This window comes from Cyprinus carpio, chromosome B13, assembly GCF_018340385.1.
Source record: "Cyprinus carpio isolate SPL01 chromosome B13, ASM1834038v1, whole genome shotgun sequence".
Lineage (NCBI taxonomy): Eukaryota > Metazoa > Chordata > Actinopteri > Cypriniformes > Cyprinidae > Cyprinus > Cyprinus carpio.
In genome coordinates, this window is record NC_056609.1 from 11,008,787 (window position 1) to 11,033,262 (window position 24,476).

At 37.0% G+C, this 24,476-nt stretch overlaps 1 protein-coding gene across 1 annotated transcript; it reads left to right on the plus strand.

The window, feature by feature from the left end:
- The first annotated feature begins 13,615 nt into the window (after nt 1-13,615).
- On the plus strand, nt 13,616-19,760 carry LOC109113554. Its single transcript, XM_042737675.1, has 7 exons — nt 13,616-14,002; nt 14,392-14,457; nt 17,794-18,799; nt 19,017-19,112; nt 19,260-19,352; nt 19,440-19,584; nt 19,687-19,760. The coding sequence occupies exons 3-7, from the start codon at nt 17,804-17,806 to the stop codon at nt 19,758-19,760; spliced, it is 1,404 nt and encodes a 467-aa protein (XP_042593609.1). The 5' UTR covers nt 13,616-14,002; nt 14,392-14,457; nt 17,794-17,803.
- The last annotated feature ends 4,716 nt before the right edge of the window (nt 19,761-24,476 follow it).

Sequence of the window (24,476 nt, forward strand, 5' to 3'; positions counted from 1 at the left end):
CTTTTTTACTTCTAATATTATTCTAATTTCTAATTTAAGAATTATATTTTTTTCTCAGAATGTTATCAAGGCAAGAAAGAAAGAAAGAAAGAAAGAAAGAAAGAAAGAAAGAAAGAAAGAATAAACAGGATAATTCACTCAAAAAGGAAGTCTCTTTTTTTTAGGATATTATAAAATGACATTATGAGACTGACTCAGTTGTTGTTGTTATTTATTTATTTATTTATTTTTAATTAATAATAATTATTATTATTATTATTATTATTATTGGTCCATACAGTAGAAGTCAATGGTCAATTCAAAAACTGAATTGTTATACGGAAAGAAACCGCTAGTTTATGCTTCTTGGAGGAATCAATGTACAAATTACTTTAGGTTATCTCTGCACATTAAGCTATTTAAAAACTATATTATATACATATTTATATAATACAGTTGTTACATAAGAAAATATAATAAATATTATACATAAGAAAAAAAATTCACTCCATCTCAGAAAGTCAACCTTTTTTATTTTATATAAAATAATAATTGTTTTTTTCATAATTTATTTTAATTTTTTTTAGATATTTTAATGAATTCATTAACATCTTCGATTACATGAAAGAAAAAGAATCAAGACTGAAAATCTGGCGAATAGGGCAAATCTTACACGCTCACTGGTCCTGCGTTATCCTCCCTCCTAGACCTGCTATGAAAATGTAAGAAAATGCCAATATTTCCACCACTGTCTTATGGATGCTTTGATTTTCAAGTCAAGCATATAAAATAACAGCTTAAGGCCTAAATATAGTGAGGCTTCAACAAAGTGTAAACCAAAAGGCCTGAAGAATGAAGACAAAAGGTCGAAGTACAATATAGTTTTGGTCCAACATTCAAAAAAAAAAATAAATAAATAAATAAAATAAAACCTTTAGCTATTAACTAATGAAAGCCACTGAAACACATCTCACGTCAAATCTCACCATGGCAGCTATTTTACAAACAGACTACGAACAGCTTAATTTAAGATGTGACTAGCTTAGCGAGATCATTTGCTGTACCCAAGCAAGGCCTTTAGCTTTGAAGCATTGCAAATAATATCCGTCGGCACATAGTATACAGTGCAGTTTCAGCTCACCTTCAAGCTGTAAAGCAGATTTACAGCCACATGTTATTATTTAGCATTATTCATCTTGCTGTCGGTTGCACGTTGGAGGTTAATAGAAATGCCAGCATGTTCACTGATTTACTTAGTAAAATTTTTATCCCAAGGTTGGGCCTGAGTGATTGGACACTGACTGAGGAAGGAGGGGGTTCATGCATTATGTAGAGGTGGCTGATGTGACCTTGAGCCATCACGGCCCGGGGCTATATATTACAGCCCACACCAAAGAGCCATCCGACGTATTTAACAGGGTTTTACACAACATCACTGACGCTTTGCATGAGTTGAGCTCCTTTTATTTGGTCATCCATTTCAAGAGTGGTTTAACAACAATGGATGGGAAGCCATTTACAACAGCCTCCCCGCCATTTGATTCACCCCAGACACAATTAATGATCGCAAAGCCACTGATACAGTGAGAAAGAGGAAGCCATAACCATTTATTATGTGTTCACTAGGACAGTAATAGTGTAGATGGACTTCCATGAATTCCAATGTTAATCAGGCATATATCTGTCATTTTACGTGACCAGATAGAGACAAATATTGAATAGCCTGTCATCTGGAAACATGAGCGATCGTGATGGCACGATAGATGTAAATATTTCAATAGCATTGCCTTGTAGGGCATGTTGGCTTATGTAGTTTTTGCAGTAATTTATGTATTCTGGGAAACATTTGCTTTGACTTTCGAGGTCAGATAGACCAGCATTTTCCCACAGAAGAAGTGGTGTTGGATCAATACGCTGAATGTTAGTAAGGCTTTGGCAACCTTTAACATAACAAGCCAAATTGATTTATCTAATGCCCTCCATATTTTGAAATTACATTAGCGTGTAATCTTGTCTAGGACCTGGCCATGACATTTAAAGCCCCCACCCCCACCCACACACACACATACTATCCTAATGGTGTGTTCATTATTTAATAAAAAGAATGAGTATTTTTTCTACACTTGAAAGTACAGGTCATCCTCTCTTTCGATGTTTAAAGAGAGATAATTATGTTGGAAATGATGGCCATGCTTGCCGATAGAGGAAATGATAAGGGAACACCATTCTCTTTTTAAGGCGCAGGGTCCATTCGAATATAATTGGTAGAGGAATTATTTATGACATTAATTGCCACATTATCGACTGCCTGTCAGCTCGCGTGGCAGTTCGTCCATCTTTCTTACCGGCGCTCGCAAGCTCAGCCTAAAGCAGACTGACAAGCTAATTACACCATCTTCCCCTTCCATGACAAATGCTACTCATCTGAAACCGCGCCGGAAATAAAGCTCTTTCTCTCCCCGCCTGCCCTTTTCCCTCTCCCGTCTGCCCGGGCTAATATCTCCTCGTGTCTGTCGTAAAGGATGGAGCCGTGAGCTTTTGGAGAGCGATCTGCTCCCCGTCTCACCTCTCACTCATTCAGTTAGCATACGCTATCAGCGCACAGCTGTCAATCACACGCGGCACGCGTTCTCATTTGCATTCGCAGACGTCAGTCATTCAGAGAGAGTAGCCTAATAACTGATGACTACAGATGATTTCCCGCCGCTGCTTTGATGGGCATCCGTGCTGACTGTTGGATAGTAGTGCTGTGCTGCTCTGATATAGCTCTTGGCTTTTTATGGAACTGCATATACAGACCAGACTTTGCACGCTGCCCAATATTTTGCTGTTAGGTGTTAAATGTCATATACACTGGTATGCGATTGGTGAAAGCAATGTTTTGTTAGCACCACATGTTACTATGTTATAAACATGTTACTACTATGTGTAATAGCAAAAATGTTAACAATGCATTAAATGTGCATAATGCATTATATAGGTATTCATAATGTACATCGAAATGTATTATATATTTTCAAAAATTATGGCCAAAGTTATAATTCATTATAAAATTTGCAGATTCATTTAATGCATTACACTTTTTGAAGATGTAACGATGAATAGATAAGTATTATAACTTTGATATAATACACTGCATTATAAGGCATATTAAAAGGCATAATTAATGGATTTTAAGAGGCTTCCATAATAAATTATATATAAAGACTTCAAGTGTTTCTGCAAAAAAATAAAAATGACCACTTACGCATATCAATAATGTGGACCATTTCAAAAAAAAAAAAAAAAAAAAAAAAAAAAAAAAATCTAAATGTGTTATTACTATGTATATGAGCAAACATTAACATAAGGTGCACAGTGGAAAAACTTGAAACCATGATTGTTCCATTAGCATTTTGTAAAAAAGAGATGATCATTTAGTTCCCTCCCTTTCCATCCATTTTCTAAGGGCCAGTATCCCAGCATTCTACTAGCGAGGAGCATTTCCTGAAGAGTCCCAGGTCAGAGCCCACAGGTTGCTCTCTACTTCTCACACCTTAATTAGTCCCCGCCACATGCCTTTCTGAGTGCACACTGTCTCTCTCCCGAACACACGTGTGTGTGTGTCAGCATATGTCTTCCCGCTGCACTTCCGCCCGCCTTCTAATGCTGTTTATATTTGCGGAGCTGCTTGAGATGAGGCCCTGACGAGGATGGGAACTGACACTCACCAAACTCGGTATGTCCTCAAGCCAGCTCCAGCGGCTCGGGTGCTGTCAATTCTGGCTACATCAGCAGCAGTGGCTCAATGGCAGCGTCTCTGACACATGTCACAAAGTTTTAAATGTCTGTTCTTTTCATGGGGATGGTTGGGTGAGCCAGCCAGGGAAGAGATGACATTTTGTGTGGTGGGGGGGGACTTGTTGTGGCTCCTTCTTGCTGCCTCCACCAGCTGTCAGTGCCACTTTTCTCAGGACATATCACAACACCGACAAATAAACCTTGTCATTTAGAAACGCCCGCACTAGTGACCATGCTCTCCAGCAGTACGACAGGAGCGACGCACAGGCATAGTCTCATAGGGCCGAAGACACAAATGTACTGTACACACACAATAAACAACCCGCACACACATTTAGTAGAATATTCCCATCGCATTGTGTCCCTCTCAGACACTGAAACACACACTTGGACCGACGTGCATAAGGCACAGACGCACACAACCTGTGACCCACAGTCAACCCCACACAGCCAGTGCACACCAAATCATTGCACTGGGCTATCTGTGACCTTTCCCTGTGTGCTTCACATTGCCGAGCGCTGCTCTGGGTACACATGCTTTCTTTCACATCCAAAACCATGTCTCTCAGTTGCTGGGCTAATTCAGATGGCATACTTGGGAGGCCGTTTAACACACAGCAATTAAGCAAGATGAGGCCAGGCAAAATTATGCCATTAATAATGAATGTTTACAAGGAAAAAAAGAAAAACAGCAAGGTTCAGACATGTAAACATAATACTAATAGTAATATTAATAAAAACAATTGCAGTTCCCAACTTGTCTAAATATCCAAAGAACACCAGATTGTATTTATTTATTTATTGCTTAAGACAGTTGCTAGCACATGGTTATTTAATCAAAAATAATGTGTCATGATTTTGGGATTACATTTGTATAGAATTATTATATTTTAACAATTATAGTATAAAACATACTGTACAATAATCACACTACATACAAGTAATAGACTACCCATTATATTGTTTGATTAAATGTGTAGTTGACAAATAATATTTAATTCCAGTTCAATTAAATAATCAAGCAAATGTGCAAATGCTACATAGTCTGTATCAATATTAAGTCATAAAAACTATATTTATAATAATTGTTTATATATATATATATATATATATATATATATATATATATATATATATATATATATATATATATATATATATATATTATATTAAGCCAGAACTGCACAGATTTAACGCAAATACTGGTTTCCTTTGCATTGAAGCAATAACGAAGAGTCGAACTACAACTGAAAAGTCACACCGTGTCTCCAGCAGTTTTTGTAAATGGAGTATAGCATGTCATTCTGAAGGACACTTTTACATGTCATGTCAACTACACATATAAAAAGAAGATTCATACAACAATCAAACTAATCTCAAATCCCAGTTCATCAAAAAAAAAAAAAAAAAAAAAAATAATAATAATTAAAATCTAATGGAAATCTTTTGCATTTCTTGTTTAAAATAACAAACTAACTTTATTTGCATTGGATCTTTGGCTAGTCTTACGCAGACTTCAGTGCATAAGCTCAATGTTAAATGTGGAATGTAATATGGTTAAAAAAAAAACACACACACACACACACACACAACACAGGAGGCGAAATAAATTAGATGCACTCCAAACATTCATCACCCTCACTGTAGCTAATGGAGTTGATGTTTCAAATATCTGCCCAACTTTTTGGCCACTGCTTGTAAACTCTGTTTCCAAAGTACAGCAAAGGCCATTATGGATTGTTTTTAAATTGATTTTTCAAAACATACAAAGAAAAGAAATCATTAAAATAACGTGAATAGGTCCACATGAGGAAACAATCAAAAAGACTGGAGGAAGTTGTTGACTCCCCTCTCACACATACATACATCCACCTCCTCCAATTTGACTGCAAGAGCTGCTGTCTTTCTTTGCTCTCTCCCTCCAGAGAAAGAATGAAATAAAGCAAAGCTCATTACCTCTTTCTTTCACAGCTCCTCCAGGCTCCGGCACTGCAACAACTGCCCCCGCAACACACAAACTTCGCACACGACATGCACATGCACCTCACAAACACGCAAACATACACATGCCACAGAGTCAAGAGCCCGTGAGGGCCTCGCAGCTGCATTTCTGAAAGGACTCATGCTGAAAACATTCAATAAAGCATCGGATCATTAAAACACAAAAACACAGTTTCAATTTCAAATTAAAAGCATAAATTAATGGTGTGTTTAAAAAACAGCTAATAATTTTAAAATAACATTTCTCTGTATATTAAAAAAAACAAACAATGCCAATTAATGGTGGGCACTTGCCTGACATGCCTTTTATATTTGAAGCTTAAAAAAGGCTTATAAATTTAAACAAACTAAATTCAATTTGTTTACATTTATTAGCCTTTTTAACTTTTATTTTTTACTATTTGGAGAAAACAAAACCCTTCCCACCTACAGTAATGTACAGAAGATAACATGGTTACAAAACCATGTAATAAGCTTTACTTTTAATGATGGCTATAGTGTAAAACTCCAACAAAAGCAACACTTTCCCCTGATCTTTCTCTTTAACTTTAGCTTTGACTTTGAGAGGAGCTCATCCTGGGCTTCCGTGTGGGCAGCCCGAAGCCTCAGGTGGGACCTTTGACCTGGGGAGAGCAGCAGTTGGACCAGGCAATCCATCATAGAGCCGCGGCTGTCAGGACGAGTGCTCGGCCGCGTGTGTGTCTGTCACCGTGGCATAGCGGGGCTGCTTAAAGGCAATCATGTCAATCTGGATGGCACTGCTCAGACGGAGCGAGAGCGATGGGAGGTGGCAGGGAAGGCACACTCAGCAGACGGCACTAGAGGGCTGTGTTTGGCTGCTTAAAATGCGTGTGGCAACATGTATATTTATAATAATATGTGCAGGATATCTTTGTAAAGCCCCCTCGTGTGTGTATCCACTGACCCGTCTGTCAGTCAGAGCTGGTCATTGCGGATGAATCGATTGCCCTCTGAGTGCTTGCCGTAGTAGATATAACGGCACTTGGTGAAAACCCCTGAAAGTCAGAGAGAAGAGCATGTCAAAATGACATTTAACTACAACGTCAATGTCAAACCAACTTCATGTGAATTCGGCACTGAAACGATTAGATGCTGCAACCCTCAAGTTGAAATACTGTGATTCTAATAGCACAAAAATATTAATAGCACTTTAAATAGTATAATATTATGATGATATTTAAATACATTATCTAACTGTTTGACAACTGACTGTGGAAAAATATTCAGCTTTACCACGTGCACACAACAGGACTTCACCATGATTCATGTTTCAATATGTTCATTTTATCAACATCAATACACTTTTACAATTTTGTTAGATAATGTCCATATGTCCATACATTTCAAATTGACATAAGCAACATTACTGTACTGGACATAATTGCTTTTTGATATACTGCAGTACCTTGTGGTAAAATAGTTATACTATATCTTCCTTTTGGTTGAAAACAAGAAATTATTTTTAAAATAGCATTTATAATTTTTACACATTGAATAGATAGATATATAGATAGATAGATAGATACTGTAGATAGATTTAGCTATTCAGTGATTTTAAATCAAAAAGCATGTGTATTATGATTATGAATCTATGAATGACAAAATATGTTACAATTCTCTGTTACTGTTTATCCATCAGAAAGTGGTTTGTCAGTAAAGTACACACACAGCTGCAAAAAACAAAACAAACAAAACAAAAAAAAAAACAATGTCTCCAGAATCTGTCATTTCTCACTCAAATTTCTGGCATAAAAGGTGTGTCGGGGGAGACAGTGTATCCGTCTAAAGTCTGACAACACCAGAGAGACAACATTTAGCCTGAGGGCATTGTCTAGACAATAACAAGCCAAGAGATTGCTTTCTTGAGAGAGAGAGAGAGAGAGAGAGAGAGAGATGAAAAGACAGCAAGAGTGAAGATCAACAGTGAGCTCATCGTACTGATTCACTGATCAACAGTGTTTGATAAGGTGAGCATTAGGTTCATTCATTGTCCAGACACTGACGGTATGAGAGAAACTGTGACAGTGTGTTAACACTCCTACAGGACAAGAACACTTGACTGTTTGAATATGATCCACTGTGTGAAGCTGCCACTCACTGCTGTTGATCCTCTTCACTCATTCATTAAACAAATCAAGCATCATTATGAGCATCAGTGACAGAAGACAACAATACAGAAGGCATTTGCTTATGTCTGCTTACTGTAAATCAATACAGGCCTCATCAAGTACTGCTGCCGTAAACGCTACAGTGATGCTATCACAAGATAAATACTACACTAATACTAATACATTGATATATAACGCAATAATGAATCCTTACTATTTCCATGCATTGCTAGAGTGCTTTGGGTGGTTCCTAAGATGTTGTTAGATGGTTGCCAGGATGCTGCTAGACAGTTGCTAAGGTATTCTGTTTTAGCGGCAACAGCCACCGTATTATCGACTCTCTTGTATTTTTTTGCAGTATTTTGCTTTGCAGCCATTAGCCTCATTTGAACCAAACTTCATCTAGCAGTGAAAAACATCCACATGCCAAAAATCTAAAATACCATTTCATCAATAGGCTCCATTGTGTTTCGCGTGTTTGTTTGACACGGTTTTGTTGTGTTTACAATGATGTCATGGCAGTAGAGGCGGTGCAACTAGTCCAATAATCCCACCCACTTTGAAGCGTTACTAACTGCTTTGGAAAAATGTGTGTGCTGTGCCGAGTGGTACCATGCTGTGGAAAAATGCTATGTTTTCTGGTATGAAACAAAGTCTTAGGTTTCAAATTTGGTCATTGTTTTAAGAAAAAAAGTTACACATGAACCGATCACTTTTCATATTTACTTAAAGCACAAAATAAACATGAATGAACATCAGCAGACATCAAAACACAACATTTTTCAAGTTACTCTCCTGTCTGAATTGTGTGTTGAACAAAATTACAAATTCCACCGTTATGATTGGTCAGATTGCCTATCAATCAAACTCCCGGAAAAAGGGCCAATTGATAGTGATATCTAGGCATTTGCAAGAATGTGGTTGCTAGGGTGTTGCAAGGAACCTGCTGAAGATGTCTGGGTGGTCACCAAGATGTTTCTAGACAGTTGTAAGAATGTTAAAAAATAATCATCATCAAGCAGTGACTAATGCAACATTAGTGACATTTAATGAGGCTTTCTCCTCACGAACACTGAGACTGTTGAAAACTCATTGAGAGAGTGAGTGTCTGTTCACTTCTCTCATACATCAACAAGACATGACCTGGCAAAACATATGCCAGAGTTAGGAAGAAGAATGCAGCATTTGTATTGTTTACGTCTTCCTTCCGCTTTGCTGAATATGCTAGTTGACTGTGAGGTCTATAGGTGATGTGCGGAGACAGCCCAGTCTGAGTGTGTTAAAGACAGGATTGTTCTGACGCGACAGAGAGAGAGAGAGAGAGAAATAGAGGTGCTTGATGGATGTGGCAGACTGCAGCTAGGTGTCAGCGCTTTAGTAAATGAGGCAAGGACAAGTGGCATTAATGCTGTCAATGATCTCCTGACAGGAAAACAGATATGGAGCTCGCCGCTGTTTTTAAATAGACATCAAGTGCATTAATGACAAAAAAGGGCAGGCTTCAAACAAACGGCTGAGTGATGGGCGAGTTGCGGCGGCGCTCCGAGCGCGCCACGAACATAATCCGAAAAGACACTGTCAGAGCCGCGGAGAGACAGGCCGCGGAATCGCACGCACTGACAGTGAACAGAGATGAGGACAGAGATACTGGTGCCATATTAGTGCCAAGCATATTCCAACACCAGTCTGGATGCTAACCCAATCTGACATTTTCCTTCAAAGTAGCCGCTCCTCCCCTTCCCCCACCGCCAGCGATCGGCAACCAGCCTTCGCCAACGTGTCACTCCAGTCCCACACTCTCCTTGCACGGCGAGTAACGGCGGCCCGCTCGTGTCAGCCCGCGGACAAACTCAGTCAATCTAAATTTGGACTTTTGTAGCATAGCGACGCTCATTTTCCCTGCCATCCTCGCGAGTTGAGGTGATCCAAACTGTGAAGTGTGAGGAGATGTCTGTTCACATTAGATCAGACCCCCTCGCTCTGTGGATGGGTGGGGGGGCAGCGGACAGCTCTGTCAGCGTAAGTACTGGTTCTGAGGGGGTGACAGGGTTTTTGCACTCCAGCTGCTGCAGTTGCCCTGGGGATGGAGGTACCACCGCTGGATCCCTGTATGCTCATTCTGACTATCAGAGCGCTGATTTGAGAGGTGATTCTCGTGCACTTCACCTTACCTGGGTACATAAGACTGGCACCCAACTGCAGAACTATCATCTTAAACGCTGCAGCAGTGAGACTGAGAGATCACAGAGCACCAGCAAACTAACTCATGGGTCAACGATGTCTGAATCTATAAGTCATTCAATGCATTTCATAAAGAAAAGACTGGTTCCATGATGGACATGCTTTCATTTTCTGGATTTAAATCCCAGAAGATATTTTTGGTGAGACTTAAAGGCATAGTTTACCCATAAAATACAACTTTGTCATCATTTACTCACCCTCAAGTTGTCCCAAACCTGTATTCATCTGTATTTCACCTGTTCAACTGAAGAATGTTGGTAACCAAAGAGTTTCTGAGCCACTGATTTTCATATAGTATATGAAATAATAATAATAATAATAATAATAATATGGAAGTCAATGGCCACCAGCAGCTGTTTAATGATCAACATTCTTCAAAATATCTTCTTTTGTGTTCAGCAGAAGAGACAAATTCATACAGGTTTGGAATGACATGAGGGTGAGCAAATGACAAACAATAAATAAATAAATAAATTGGGTTAATTATCCCTTTAGAGTTTCAAAAAAAAAAAGGTGTAGGTGGCGTAACTATAATAAAGAAAAATGTAGTCAGGCATAATATAGTTTCTTGAAAAAAGTTTTTTTTTTTTAAAGTTTAATATATTATTAATATTTAAAAGCATTATAGCCTGATAAAATAAAAAAAGTGGAATTACTATTATTATTAATACATTTAATAAATAAATAAATAATTACATTCAAAACAATCAATTATTAATAAAAAAAATATTCATAAACAAAAAAATAAAATAATATAATAAAAACAAAAATATTTAATACTAACAGATAAAAATACAAATTTTGAATGAACTGTTTATTTCTTAAAAAAAGTTATTTCAGGTCAAGTACCCAAATATTTCAAAAACAAAATAGTTATATAATATATAATAGTTAATACGTTTATTCAAGGTGGAATGAAAATAAAGTTATTACAATTGTTACTGTACAAACTAATGAATATACATAGGTGATCTACAAATGTGAATAAAAAAAATAAAATAAAAAAATCTCATGATTTCAGGCATTTTTATTTTTCTGTGACCCTCATATGAGTGCCTGGAGCAGTGTCTGATGGGTTAAATCTAGTGATAGAGAACAGCACATGATGAATAAAGTGTGGCTCAGTTCAGTGTCTGGTGACGACTGAAGCTGTAATATTAACCTGAAGCAGCATGACTGCTTCCTCACATGTTCAAGCACTTAAAGCAGCGCTCTGCAAATGGCGCAGGTCTGGGAGATGTCCATCCTTTCCTCCTGCAGACTGACTTCTTTAAACAAACCTCTGTGGGGAGCAGAGAGAAACGGAGAGACGAAGACACACATGTGCCTGCCAGGGACGGGGAGCATGTTTAGCGTACACTGGCAGCCGGGGTGATGTGTGATATAGTGCAGCCCACTGCAAATATTGCACACGGCAGCCAGCTTCCACAGCTGGACACTCCACTTATTACATGAGAAAAAATAGAGGAGCCAGAGACAAAGGTAAAATGCAGAAGCAGCTATTTTTTACATAACCTGTTAGTGGAAAGCAGAGTATATCTTGAACCCATGGGGATGGCTGATGAGCTGATAGCTAATAGAAAAAAAACCCCCGACTGTGTCAGGGCCTGGCCTTCTCTTTATTCCAGACACTCACACACAGCCATTACAGTGACAGATTAAAAGTTTTCGGGAAGCTAATGTTTCCATGCTGCATATGCTGGCAGGGGAAAGGTTGAAAGCATTGTTCCTGTCCTGTCATACCTAGATGTTTGGAGAGGAGAGGAGGTTGTCTTCGTGCGAGATGGAGGTAGAGACAGGACCGGTGCACTCACAGCTTATTACAAACAACACGAGCCCTCCGCAGCCTCTCCATGACCTGCTATCGCAGTGCCTGACGTCCTGGAAATCTGCTGTCTTTGCTTTTCTTCCTCTGGCAAAACTCCAGTGAAATCATAATAGCCAACATTTATCACACTGCCATTTAAAAAGTGTCAGGAGGAGCAAATGCAGAAGACTCACACACGGTACAAGCTTGTTTTACTACTAGCACTACTAGTTCTAATACTAGTTACAGTGTTTCCTGCACCTCTGCAGTGTCAGTGCTGAATTTACAGTGCCAGGAAAAGAATATCAGTAGGATGTTATGATACAGAAAGCTAAGGCGCTGCAAAACAACGCAATGATAATAAATAGACAACATGTCTATCATATACCTTACAGTGTATCTAAGTTCAAGACTTTTTCAGATGTTGACCGATAAAATTAATACTGCATGTTCATACAAACAGACCCATACAATTTGAAAATAAATCCTGTATCTCAGATTTTTACTTTGTTAAGGCACTATTTTGGATTTTTGGTATTGAATTTTGCTGATACTATAATAATGTATTCTAAGACAGGAAATATATATATATATATATATATATATATATATATATATATATATATATATATATATATATATATATATAATACAAAAAAAAAAAAAATAAATATATATATATATATATATATATATTAAAATGTAATATTTATTGTGTCTAGTAAAATGCATATGTCGTGTCACCATAATACCACCAGAAGAGAGGAAAAGAAAAGAAAAGAAAATGCATAATGCAGGATTTTTAACTAGACCGAAAAACATCAGGACTCTTATTTTGAAATGTCTATGCTTTACTACTTCCAGCTGCTCATTTAAAAAAGATGAGTGAGATAAAATATGCACTTTTACATTAATCTACAACATATTAAAAATATAAACAAACTAAACATTATCACAATTCACCAACAGTAGATCAAAAGCAATAGTTTGGCATAAATGTGCCACAATGTAGCATTTTTTCATTTTTTTTTTTTTTTTTACAATGTGCAGCACTCAAATGTATTTAATAAAAAAAAATCATAGCCTTTTAAACTTAAATAATCACTTTGTTTCCCATTTCCCAGTTCAGCACACAAACTTAACACCTCACTCAAAAAAATGAATTTCCAGTTCTGTTCACTTTACCTAAACAATTCATGTTGAATTAATGCCATTGTGGCTATTTTTCATTTTAACATGATTGCATCATGTTAAACTGACTTAAAACTGTCACTCATTGGTTTAACTTAAAGTTTTCATTTTAAAAGTACATGTTTCAATCAAATAAAAAAATAAAACAACTAAAACATAATTAAAAAATATATAATAACTTACATAATATATATGCTTTATTTGATTTTCTTTTTTATTATTAATTTATAGCTTTACTATAATTATAGAAGTGTTATTAAATGGTTATTGGTGTTTTTAAGTTTGTTATTTGTCTTAAATTGCTGTTATTTGAAAGACAATGTATTATTTAGGGTATTTGGTTTGTGTTGAATAAAGCACACATTAGTCTATTAGTATGTTTAGTGACAAAATAAAGCTATTGTGGAGTTTAATAATCAACATTTATTGTGCACATTTAGTGCAAAGCAACATAAATGAAAATGTAATAAAAAAAAAAAAATTAAGGCCTTTACTGTTGTTCATATTTATTTGGTCTAATATCTACTTTCTAAGTTTTGAAAAATAAAGCACATAAAAATTATTCATATGTACTAATTTAAAATAACTTTTATTTTGAACGAAGAAACTAGATAATCAATCAGACTGATACAAATAATGTTTTAAAAAAAGTCAATCGCACATATAAAATGTGTGTTTTTATAAAGTCAGTCGGACGGAATGTCAAAACATCCTGAAAATAAACGACATTCTCAACCTGAAGGAAGCGGAAATTTGCTGTGACGCCATTTGCATATCAGGGCGGCAACAATCATAAAATGCGTTAATGCTGCGCACGTTGGAAGGAGATCGTCGCGGCCGCGCCATTAACTGGAAATAAGCTTAAAACCAACAGGTACGTGTTCATCCGTTTCCATCCATGTTATTAGAAACAATAATATCAAACGTTTTCATGATGTCGGTTGATACTTATGTGTTATTATGACAGAATGCACGATTTTAAGCCTAAATGAGATGGCCGCGTCATAAACTCTATTAAACAGCCAACGAACAAGTAACCGTTAACTTCACTCATCTATGCATTTGCATCAATGTTATTAGAAATAATATAAGCTAACAGTTTTATTATGTTGGTTGAACGTAATGTATTTATGGCAGATTGCACAGTGTAACTACAGACATGTGAAGCTTTAAATAGGAAAATTGTTGAAATGTATTGTAATATTATAATATGGCAACGCTGGTGATGCACGTGCCTTGTTGACACTAATGTATTTATGACAGAATGCACGATTCTTATGCCTGAAAGATCACCACACCAACAACTCCAATCAAACCTCAAACAAACAGGTAACTTGCATGTCCATCCATTTGCATTATTGTGATTTTATGTTTGTTGATACTACTGCTTTTTTGAGAGAATAGCCATTAGGGCTGGGAGATGCATTGAATATTAGTTAATATCGCAGTAATTTTGAGGACCATGTAGAATTTTAGAATATTGCAAATTTAGAATATTTCAAATTCAAGCATACTTACCTAAAACTTTGTGCCAAGCGTCCAGTATTGCCCTTTTTATATTCTTTTATATATTTATTTTATACGTTTGCATTTTACTCTATAATAACTGTTCTAAAATAGTTATGTGTTTGTTTGTTTTTTAATGGGGTTACAATAAAATCTGAATTTTTGTGTTATTGAAAAGAAAATGCAAACATATTGAGAAATATATTGAATATCATTAAGAAATTTGACAATATCAAGATATCAAATAATGGTGTATATGGCCCGGCTTTAATAGCTTATATTTGTATATGGTTTCAAACCATGAACTACAACCATCAACTAACATTTTTTTTTTTTTAATTCAATTGTCTGACAACTTTTCTTTGGCTTAACACTGAAAGACTTATTTAGATATGTGGAAGTGTAAGACCTGTGAGTTTTCAGCATCTTCTAGATCTGAGTTGTTGAAACATTACAAGTTAAAGCATAAACACTTTGGCCGAAGCCACTCATTCCCATGCATGCATTCAAGTTGTCCTTGTTCTTTTAAGACATGGAACGCTTTATTGGTCCATCTTAGTAGAGTCCATGCAAATCATCAAGAATCCTGCACAATCAGAACTGACTGCCTTCAGCTGTCATCTGTGTTCAAACTCTGAACTTAGTTCTGAAAAGGATTATTTTGTTCACATGGGTACACATTTGAAGAAAAATGAAGTGGTTACTTGCATGTTTTCTGGTTGTGATTTTCAGACAAATGTTTACGGTACCTTTAGGTCCCACAAAAACAGAAAACACACTCCCCATTCATTGAGTGACTTTAAGTTTGGTGTAGTATCTACGTCTAGGACACATGAGTGTGACAGTGACGCTCATGAAAGTGTACAGGTTAATGAAGTTGCTTCTGATGATGTATGTTTTGGAAGCAGTGCAGAAGTTCAGGACCTACCTAGTGTTATTGTTGAAAATTTTGCAGCAATGTTATTGAAATTGGAACATTTCTTTCATGTTCCAGGCATAGCAGTTAATGAGTTTTTAGAAGAACTGCATTTTTTGTTGAGTACCTCATCCCAAACTGCTACATGTGACAGGCTCAAAGAACTGTTTCAGGAACACAGTCTTGCCTGTGATGATGCAATTATTCAAAATATTGCTAAAGCTGTGTGTGAATCTCATCCACTGCACACAGCAATAGAACCGCGTGGTCCACTAAGCACAGTGTATCGGCGCAAGGAGTTTTATAAAAGTCACTTTTGTGTTGTTGAACCTGTTGAATACATCCTTGATTCACAACAGGGAAAAACTTATCAGTATGTTCCCATTTTAAAATTCCTGCAACAGCTGTTAGCCAAGGAGGATGTGATTGAAACAATACTGGCAAACCACAGATATGAGCATAATGAAGCTGTTTATTCATCCTATCAGGATGGCAGTATCTTTAGGGAAAATGCATTCCTGTCAGGAGATGACTTGCGCCTTTTGTTAAGGTTGTATGTTGATGATTTTGAAGTGTGTAACCCACTTGGTACCTCTCGGAGAGCACACAAGCTCTGTGCAGTGTATTGGACTCTAAGCAATTTGCCTACAAGTTCTCATGCAACAATGTCGTCCATTTACTTGGCTGTGTTGTGTAAAAGTAATGACGTGAAAGAATACGGCTTCAATAAAATCCTTGAGCCTCTTCTTGAGGACCTGGCACATTTAGAAGAAGTTGGCATTTTTATTCCTTCAGTTGGTCATTTTGTGAAGGGTACTGTGCATGTCGTGATTGCAGACAACCTTGGGGCCCATAGCATAGCTGGTTATGTTGAGAGTTTTTCTTCTGAGTATTACTGCAGATTCTGCACTGGAAAGAGCTCGGAAATTCAGACTAATGAGGTTCGGTCAGGTGGTTTTAGCCTTAGAAAGAGAGAGAGTTATGATGCTCACCTGAAATCTGCACAACAGACTGGCAGCTGTTGTTTTGGTGTTAAAAAAGAATGTGTATTCTCCACACGCCTTGCTCATTTTCATGTTCTTTCTGGCTATCCCCCGGATGTCATGCATGATGTTTTTGAAGGTGTTGTACCATTTGAGCTTAAACATTGTTTATCAATGCTTTTATCAAAGAAGTACTTCACCTTTGAATTTCTCAATGAACGTATTGTTAATTTCCCCTATAAATGGACGGATAAGACAAACAGACCTCATGCAATCCCTCGCTCAATGTTCAGCCAGAATACTATTGGAGGCAATGCTCACGAGAACTGGAACCTGATAAGGTTGCTTCCATTTCTTGTAGGACACATGGTGCCAGAAGATGAGCCTGCATGGCTGGTGCTTATGGATCTCAAAGACATTGTTGAGCTTGTGGTATCACCAGTTCACACTGATGAGTCAATTGCATACCTTGATGGCAAAATTTCTGAACACCGACAGAGGTTTCAGGAAGTTTTTCCAGGTGTGAAGTTAACTCCAAAAGAGCACTTTTTGGAACATTACCCTGAACTTATCAAGTCATATGGTCCACTTGTGCATCTGTGGACTATGCGCTTTGAAGCCAAACACCACTTTTTCAAGCAAGTTGCTCGGGTTACCAATTGTTTCAAAAATATCCCCCTTACACTTGCAGCAAAGCACCAGCTAATGATTTCTCACAGTTTGAAATCGTACCATCTTGAAAAATCTGCACTAGATGTATCAACTGTATCAACAGTGCCTCTGACTGTTTTGAGAACAGAAATAACACAGGTCATCCAAGACAAGTACCCAGACACTGAATTCGTCCAGATCACCACAAGTGTCACCAGTAAAGGCCTCAGTTACAGAAATGGAATGATTGTTGTTTGTCGCTCTTTAGACGGGCTCCCTGAATTTGCAGAGATTATTCAGATGTGTATAGTGCAGAAGGGACTGTGTTTTGTACTTAAAGGTCTGTGTGGTTGGTATAGGGAGCATTTTAGGGCCTTTGAACTGACCTCTTCTCCATCAAGGGAGATTTTCTTTCTTGAACTAAGTGAATTAGCTGATGGATATCCATTGGCTGACTACAAGGTAGGAGGTCTTCGTTTGGTGTCACTGAAAAGACAAATTCATTCATAACAGGTGCCATTTAAATATTTCTTGTTTAACTGTATGAATGAAGCTTATGTACCTACAGTGCAAACAATACAGTTCTTTTTTTTTTTTTCTCATCAACAGGATTGTAAAAATGACCTCCACCATCATCCTGCGTGTAATTCTTGGAGAGAACAGTGCACAGAAAGTGACACTTCAGAATGGTGTCCTTTGTTCTTTGGCAGAGTTAATGAATGAGATACAGACACAGTGTAATTTAATGGGAGAATTCAGACTTCAAATCATGGACCCTGACTTACAAGATTTTGTGAACCTGACTTCCACAACTGATGTTCAGAACAAAAGCACCCTTAAGGTCATCAAACTCTGTGACTCTTTAGCAGTATCTCCATCTCCCTCATCATGTGACACAGACATTCTGTCTTCAAGATCATCCTCTGAAGTATCACATTCTTCATCCCTTGACCCCCAAGAGTTGACTTTGAATACAAGGTCTTCTTGGCCAACCTGTTTGGTTGTGCCCCCGTTCTCCTATGAGGCAGAAATTAAGCTGGAACAAGGCAATTCAGAATACCAAAAAAATGGCATTCTGCTGAATCCAGACCCAAAGCTGAAATCAGACATTTTGGATGGACTTGCTGAAGAAATAGTAAAATTCAAAGTGTACCTTTCTGATGCTGAATTCAGTGAAGTGGCTGAAGCTCTTATAAAACAGCATCCTTGCCTTAAGGAACAAGGATCCTTAACAGGCTGCAGTGGCTGGAAAAGAAGCCTTAAATATAAAATGTCAAATTACAGAACCAAGCTGCGAAATCTTGGTTGTAGTGAAGTGACTGTAAATGCCATGAAGCACAAACCTATGGGTGTAAGCAATCCAGCTTTTGGGGTCAAGAAGCCACGCAAGGCTGAAGTTAACTTTTGTCCCTCATTTCTTCCTGGTGAAACTCCTGACAGCATGGAGCAGATAAGAGTCTCCCTTCTTTCTGAGGTTAAGAAGAAGAACAACGAGCAAACTCTGAGAAGATTAATGGACCTATCATTTGCATTGAGAAGACAAGAGGTTGTCAAAGAATCTCCACTTATTGTTGACTTTATGGGCAGATGGCCAGCTTTGTTCCAAGAAAATGAGGTAATTCACCCTAATGTCTAAGTGGGATTTTACATAAAATTAAATGTATTAAAATGCCAGTAAGTCAAATAAAATAATTTTACCATATGAAAACACATAGGCTAGCTAGCTTTTTTGGGCATACATTAAAGTTGTGGTGTTTATCTTTGTGTTTTAGGTTTGTGCTGAATTTGCACGGGTAACAACTGTCGCCTTAATTTCAAAATTCTTCTCAAAGCTGGATGAACACACTCCAAGTCTTCTGAGGATATTTGCCAAGAGAGGTGGAGCTCAGGGACGAAGGATAAGAAAACTTCTTGTGCCACTTACAAAGGTATGATAACTGCAGAAATTGTTTTTCTAGATAAATTAATGATTTGTTTCTCAATTATGACTTGTGTGACTTGAAAATGTATTAGTTTATTGGTACATGTTAATTTTAGCATCTCACTCTTATGCTAATTGTCTTTATTTTCCCTAGTGTGCCTGCATTAATGTTAAGAGGGAGTGTGTCCTCAAAGCCCTGTTTGTCTACCTAAATGAGGATCCTGACAATCTCATCAAGGAGTACATGGTATTATTGCCTGAATATTCTGACAATATATTTTGTGTATAACAATAAATTTTATATTATTATTAATGTACTTTGTTCTGTTTATAGGATGTCGACTTTTCCAACGCTGAAACTGCATTCAAAGAAATGGTGATGGCCGTTTTTGTCATCAGATGTGAAGGATGTGAAGTTGGTGATGAACCTGCGGATGTTAGAGTAGTTCCTGAAGGAGTTACAGCACTAGAAGGGCTTGGTAATGTAGCTAATAGTGTTGCATTGCTGATTGGGCTTATTTATAACCTAAATCTTAGTTATCCGAAGGAGTTTCGATATACCTTTGAACTCCTGCAAAAAGTGTTCCTGGAGCTTGATGGACACAAACTCTCCACCAAAGTTCAAGCGCTCAAGACCAAGCTTTTTACACCCTGAATCTATAACTAATTGTTTTTGTGTCAAATACTCAAAGCAAGTTCATGTTTCATGTTCACACATTTTAATGCCTTTATTGAGTTTTGCCTTTTTTTATGTTTTTGTACATAAGGGCATATGTAAAGAGGAATAGTTTCCTAAAAATTCAAAATTCAAAAATTTCCTAAAAAAAAGTCAGAAGGTCAAGGAAAACCATCAGGGGTTTAGGGGTTTCAACGACACAGGGGTTAGTTAATGTTGACAATTTAATTTTTTTTTTTTTTCTTTTAAACAATTTTTGTTTAACTGATGGTTTTAATGGCTTCTGAGTGTTCTTGAAGGAAAGACGTTTTAATGAAAATGTATTTTAAATAGTTTTCAAAGATGTTCTACATAGCACATGTATTTGTTTGTTCTTCACAAAAATTATGCAGGCACATTTTGGAATTAGAATAGAAGCAGATGCAGATTTTTTTATTTTTTTGTGAAGTGCATTAAAAGCAAACACACTTTGCTAATTTTTATATATATATATATATATATATATATATATGTTTTAATATATATATATATAATGAGAGTTACATCAAATTAAAACAAAATTATATCATTTTGCATGTTGTACATGTAGGAATGTAAACCTGTTTGTTTCATTTTGCATTGTAGAATTAAGTATGCTCATGCTGCACTGCTTTGAATGTTCTTAATTTGTAGTCAAGTATTTTAAACATTTCCTTAAGAGCACATGCAGTCATGTCATGTGAACATGTTCATGGAGAAATAGGAAGCAGTTCCTGTGTAAAGGAAAACATTTCTGTACACGTTTGTGTTTTTTATAAATTGTCAAATTCTGGCTTAATGTGTTATAAGTGTTTGAAAGTGTGACACCTGCTTAAGCTGTTCCCTAGTAAAAAGAATTTATTACATATTTGCTGCCTCCGTAGTCATCATTGAATTATGGGGAAAAACGGGTGACATTCATTAATTTATAACATAGTAGTAACTTGACTAAATGGGATTCATTAGAAGTGATGTAAACATATCGGCTTAAAAAAAACAATAATTCAAGTTAAAAATAAATAAATTATAGTTCAATAAAAAACATTAATTCAAGTTAAAAATAAGTATTTAAATCATGTTTAGTGAATGTCATCTGTTCATGTTAAATGAACACAAATATTTCAAGCTGGTTGAACATCATCCATTGTTGTTAAGATAATGTGGTGTAATCACGTGGAACCACTGTCCACGATTAAATCATGTTCAACCAAAGTTTTATTTTTTTGAGTGCTCTTAAAATAACATTCAAGACTTTATATGGCTATGCAATTTGATCAAACTGAATTTAAGACGTAAAATGATAACGCAAACAGAAAAAAACAAACAAACAAACAAAAAAACAGTTCAGTGCACAAATATAATTAATGTCTTTATCTGTAAAACTTTTTAATGAAGAAAAATTACACTTAAAAGATTTAGAAACTACACGGAGAACTGAAAAATAAAAAAAATCTGTTGAGCTCCTCTAAACAAGGAAAACTAATTCATCAACTGGCCGCTCAAGTGATCTGCATACAATCTGCTTCTCTCTTTTCGAGGGCCATCAATATGTCAAGGAAAGACATATCCGAAGGATGTAGCTCTTAACATCAAGGTTATCTATTCTCTGCTCCCTCTTTCTCAGTGTGTTTTCCTGTGCTCTCCCTGTATCCCGTGCTCTCACCAACCCTGCAATCAATCAGGGTGATAATGTTGTGGGGAAAAAATCAATTAACAATGCAATTAAAGTTTCCTTATTATCTCACAAGCCTGCAATAATACCTGAAGGGAAGACGGACGGACATCCGTGAGAGTATGCGAGGGTGAGTTATGGCTGTGAGCAGCTGCAGCTGTGAGCTTGTGCTATTATATGAGCCTCCATATATCTGCCTGAGACCCTTTATCAGTCTGCAGCAACATCCTGTGATGGAGTCCTTATTATCTGGCCTAAAACAACTGCTCCTGACCTACAGCTGTTGGGCTAATGGGAAATCAGGTTATGTTTTTCAGGTAATACATTACTTGTCAAATGTACACTCTAATGCATCCAAGTGCTTCTGTGGAATTTAGCTGTACTCACTATTTGTACTGGATAAAATAACAGGATATGTGCTTCAGTGCTAGATTTGTGCTGTCCTGGAAATCACTGGTGCGTCCACCAGAAACTTCACTGAATGTCTTGTTTTCTCTAGTCGGGCATGAGAAAAGAAAACAAACTACTGAGAGACTATCTTTCGTCGAAACATTCAGAGACATTTTTTTTTTTTTTTTTTTTCTGCGTTTGTGATTCTTGTGCAAAAACACTTGTGCTGCAATAAAAGTTCAAGAGGTACATTTGTACTGGATGCAAACTATCTCTGAATCCGAAATCACATACTTACTCACTATGTATGCGTAGCATGTCTGAATTCAAACAATATGCTATGACAGTAAGTGAAAAATACCCAAATAACCTGAACTGAAGGGAACATTTGATGGACCATCTACTATCGCAGGAGGCCACAGGAAAGGATTTATGAATGGCAGGGAAGCGACACAACTGATGCAGGTAGGTCATGTGACAGTAACAACACGGCGGATGCAGTATGTTGGAATAAAACAAAACTAAACAAAAACTTTGATGACTTTGGCTCCTCATTTCAGACCACCACCACACACCACTGTATAAACCATACGTATTTAACAGACTTTTAAAAGTATTGCTCTTCAACAAGACAGACCTACACCAGAATAGAAAGGCCTTAGGACTCCTCTCGACATGTAAATAGCATCTGAATTATCTTTTAAACGTGTGTGGAAAAAGTTCTAATGCTGATGATAATTCATGGCATTAAATGTCACAGTTCACTGATTTTGTCCACAGATCTTTAGAGTTGTTATTGGAGACAACTGCTATAAAGTCGAAGCTGTATTTTATATGATTTTTACAGTGATGTCTGTTAACCATAATAAGAAACTACTGCTGGCCTGCCAGAAGACAGTTTTAATGACATCCTGAAGGCAACGCTCTGCATGTTACTGCATTCACTTAGAGGTCAAATAAACAGATAATAAATATGAGAGACCAGCGGAGATTAATATCCACATGCACTGTCAAAAAGCAGCTGCGTTCCCCTGCCTTTTCTCTGAGCGAGAGAGACTCAACGTCTCAACAGAGAAAAGAAAGAAAGAAGAGAATGTTGGAGGATATTAAATTAGTATCCTGGATAATGTCACTTATTCAATCAAAAGGGAGGCTGAAGTTGGGATGGTGTACTGGGCCGCAGTTCAAATGGAGCCATATGCAGCTAAAGTGGACTGGCTTCAAGCCCAAAGCCTGCGATGAACCACAAACTACTGACCACTCCTGACACACATACACACACACACACAGATGTGTGGCACTGGAAAAAAGAGGCTGGTTTTTATCAACGCAGACATGAGAAAAGCTGGAAACACAGAGACGTCTCACTGAAGTATGGGTCAAGAATCAGAGGCATTGAAAGTTAAGGGCTTGTTGTCTTCGGGGAAAAATTCACTTGTTTGCAAAATGGGACTAAGCTTTGAAATAGCATAAACAGTTTAGCATCTGTACTTTTCTCTGGACAAAAACTCAAGCAACCTTGCTCTGCATCTGTTAAAATGTGGGAGTTTCTTAGCAGCAGAGTAAAAGAAGTCTTGAGAGTGTCTTTGAGGATGTCAATCTTCTTCTGGGAGCAGCCGAGGGAAGCTAAATTCATAACTTAGAGTTAAACTGACATTTGTTCTCATGCAATAAAAAATATTTAGTCCATTAAACATAAATACCTGTCATTATGATGCATGCACTGGATGCAAGCCTCCCCATTCCCCACTGATGTTTATTACCGCCAAACAACTGCAGCGCCTGCATGTTTTCAACTTTAGCGTATTGATTAAACTTTTAAATGGTTGCCATATAACCCAGGGACATCAGGAAGATTAATTTGCGTCAGTGTTCATCTGTAATTCATTAGCCATTTATACCCCACATCCACATGGGCTATCAAGAAAATGCGGGACATTTTTCACTCGAGCTCAGGCTTGGGAATGGGAACTGAAAATTGCACTGCATACAAATAAGACCGGTGGCTTTGGGAAAGAGAAAGCAGCTAAAAATGCTACCAAGGCCAAAAGCACATAATTGAACCAGTATCCCTAATGAAACTAATGCTTCCTCCATGACATTTTAGTACAGGAATATTCCTATAATCTTCCATATAATTTGTTGAGAAAACAGAATAACTTTCCTATGCTTTATCATCATACTGTATATTGTACACTTATTATCTGATAAGAATGCTTTTTCTTTTTGGTGAATTTTTTTTTTTTTTTTTTTTTTTGCATTGAAACGGTGAGCAAACATGGTTTGATTTGTGTATGACCTATTCACCGCATTATGTGCAGTGATGACCATAATATCTAGTGCTGAGCAGAAACTTACTAAAAGTAGCAATAGTGTGACCATTTTAAAATAGTGCAGCTTTTCCAAGTAATGAGCTGCTGTACTTTTTCCAACAAACAAATGCTGTTTTGAAAGTCATACTGTTTGTTCACACAGTTTTACTGCCGTGTGAGCCGGGGTGATAAACAAACACTCTCCTGAATTGTCCTTTCTTGATTTAGCATTGGAAAGTCTTTATTCATCCATTAATTCCAGAGGATCAGTTTAACCAAATTCATATAATAATTTGGGTCCAT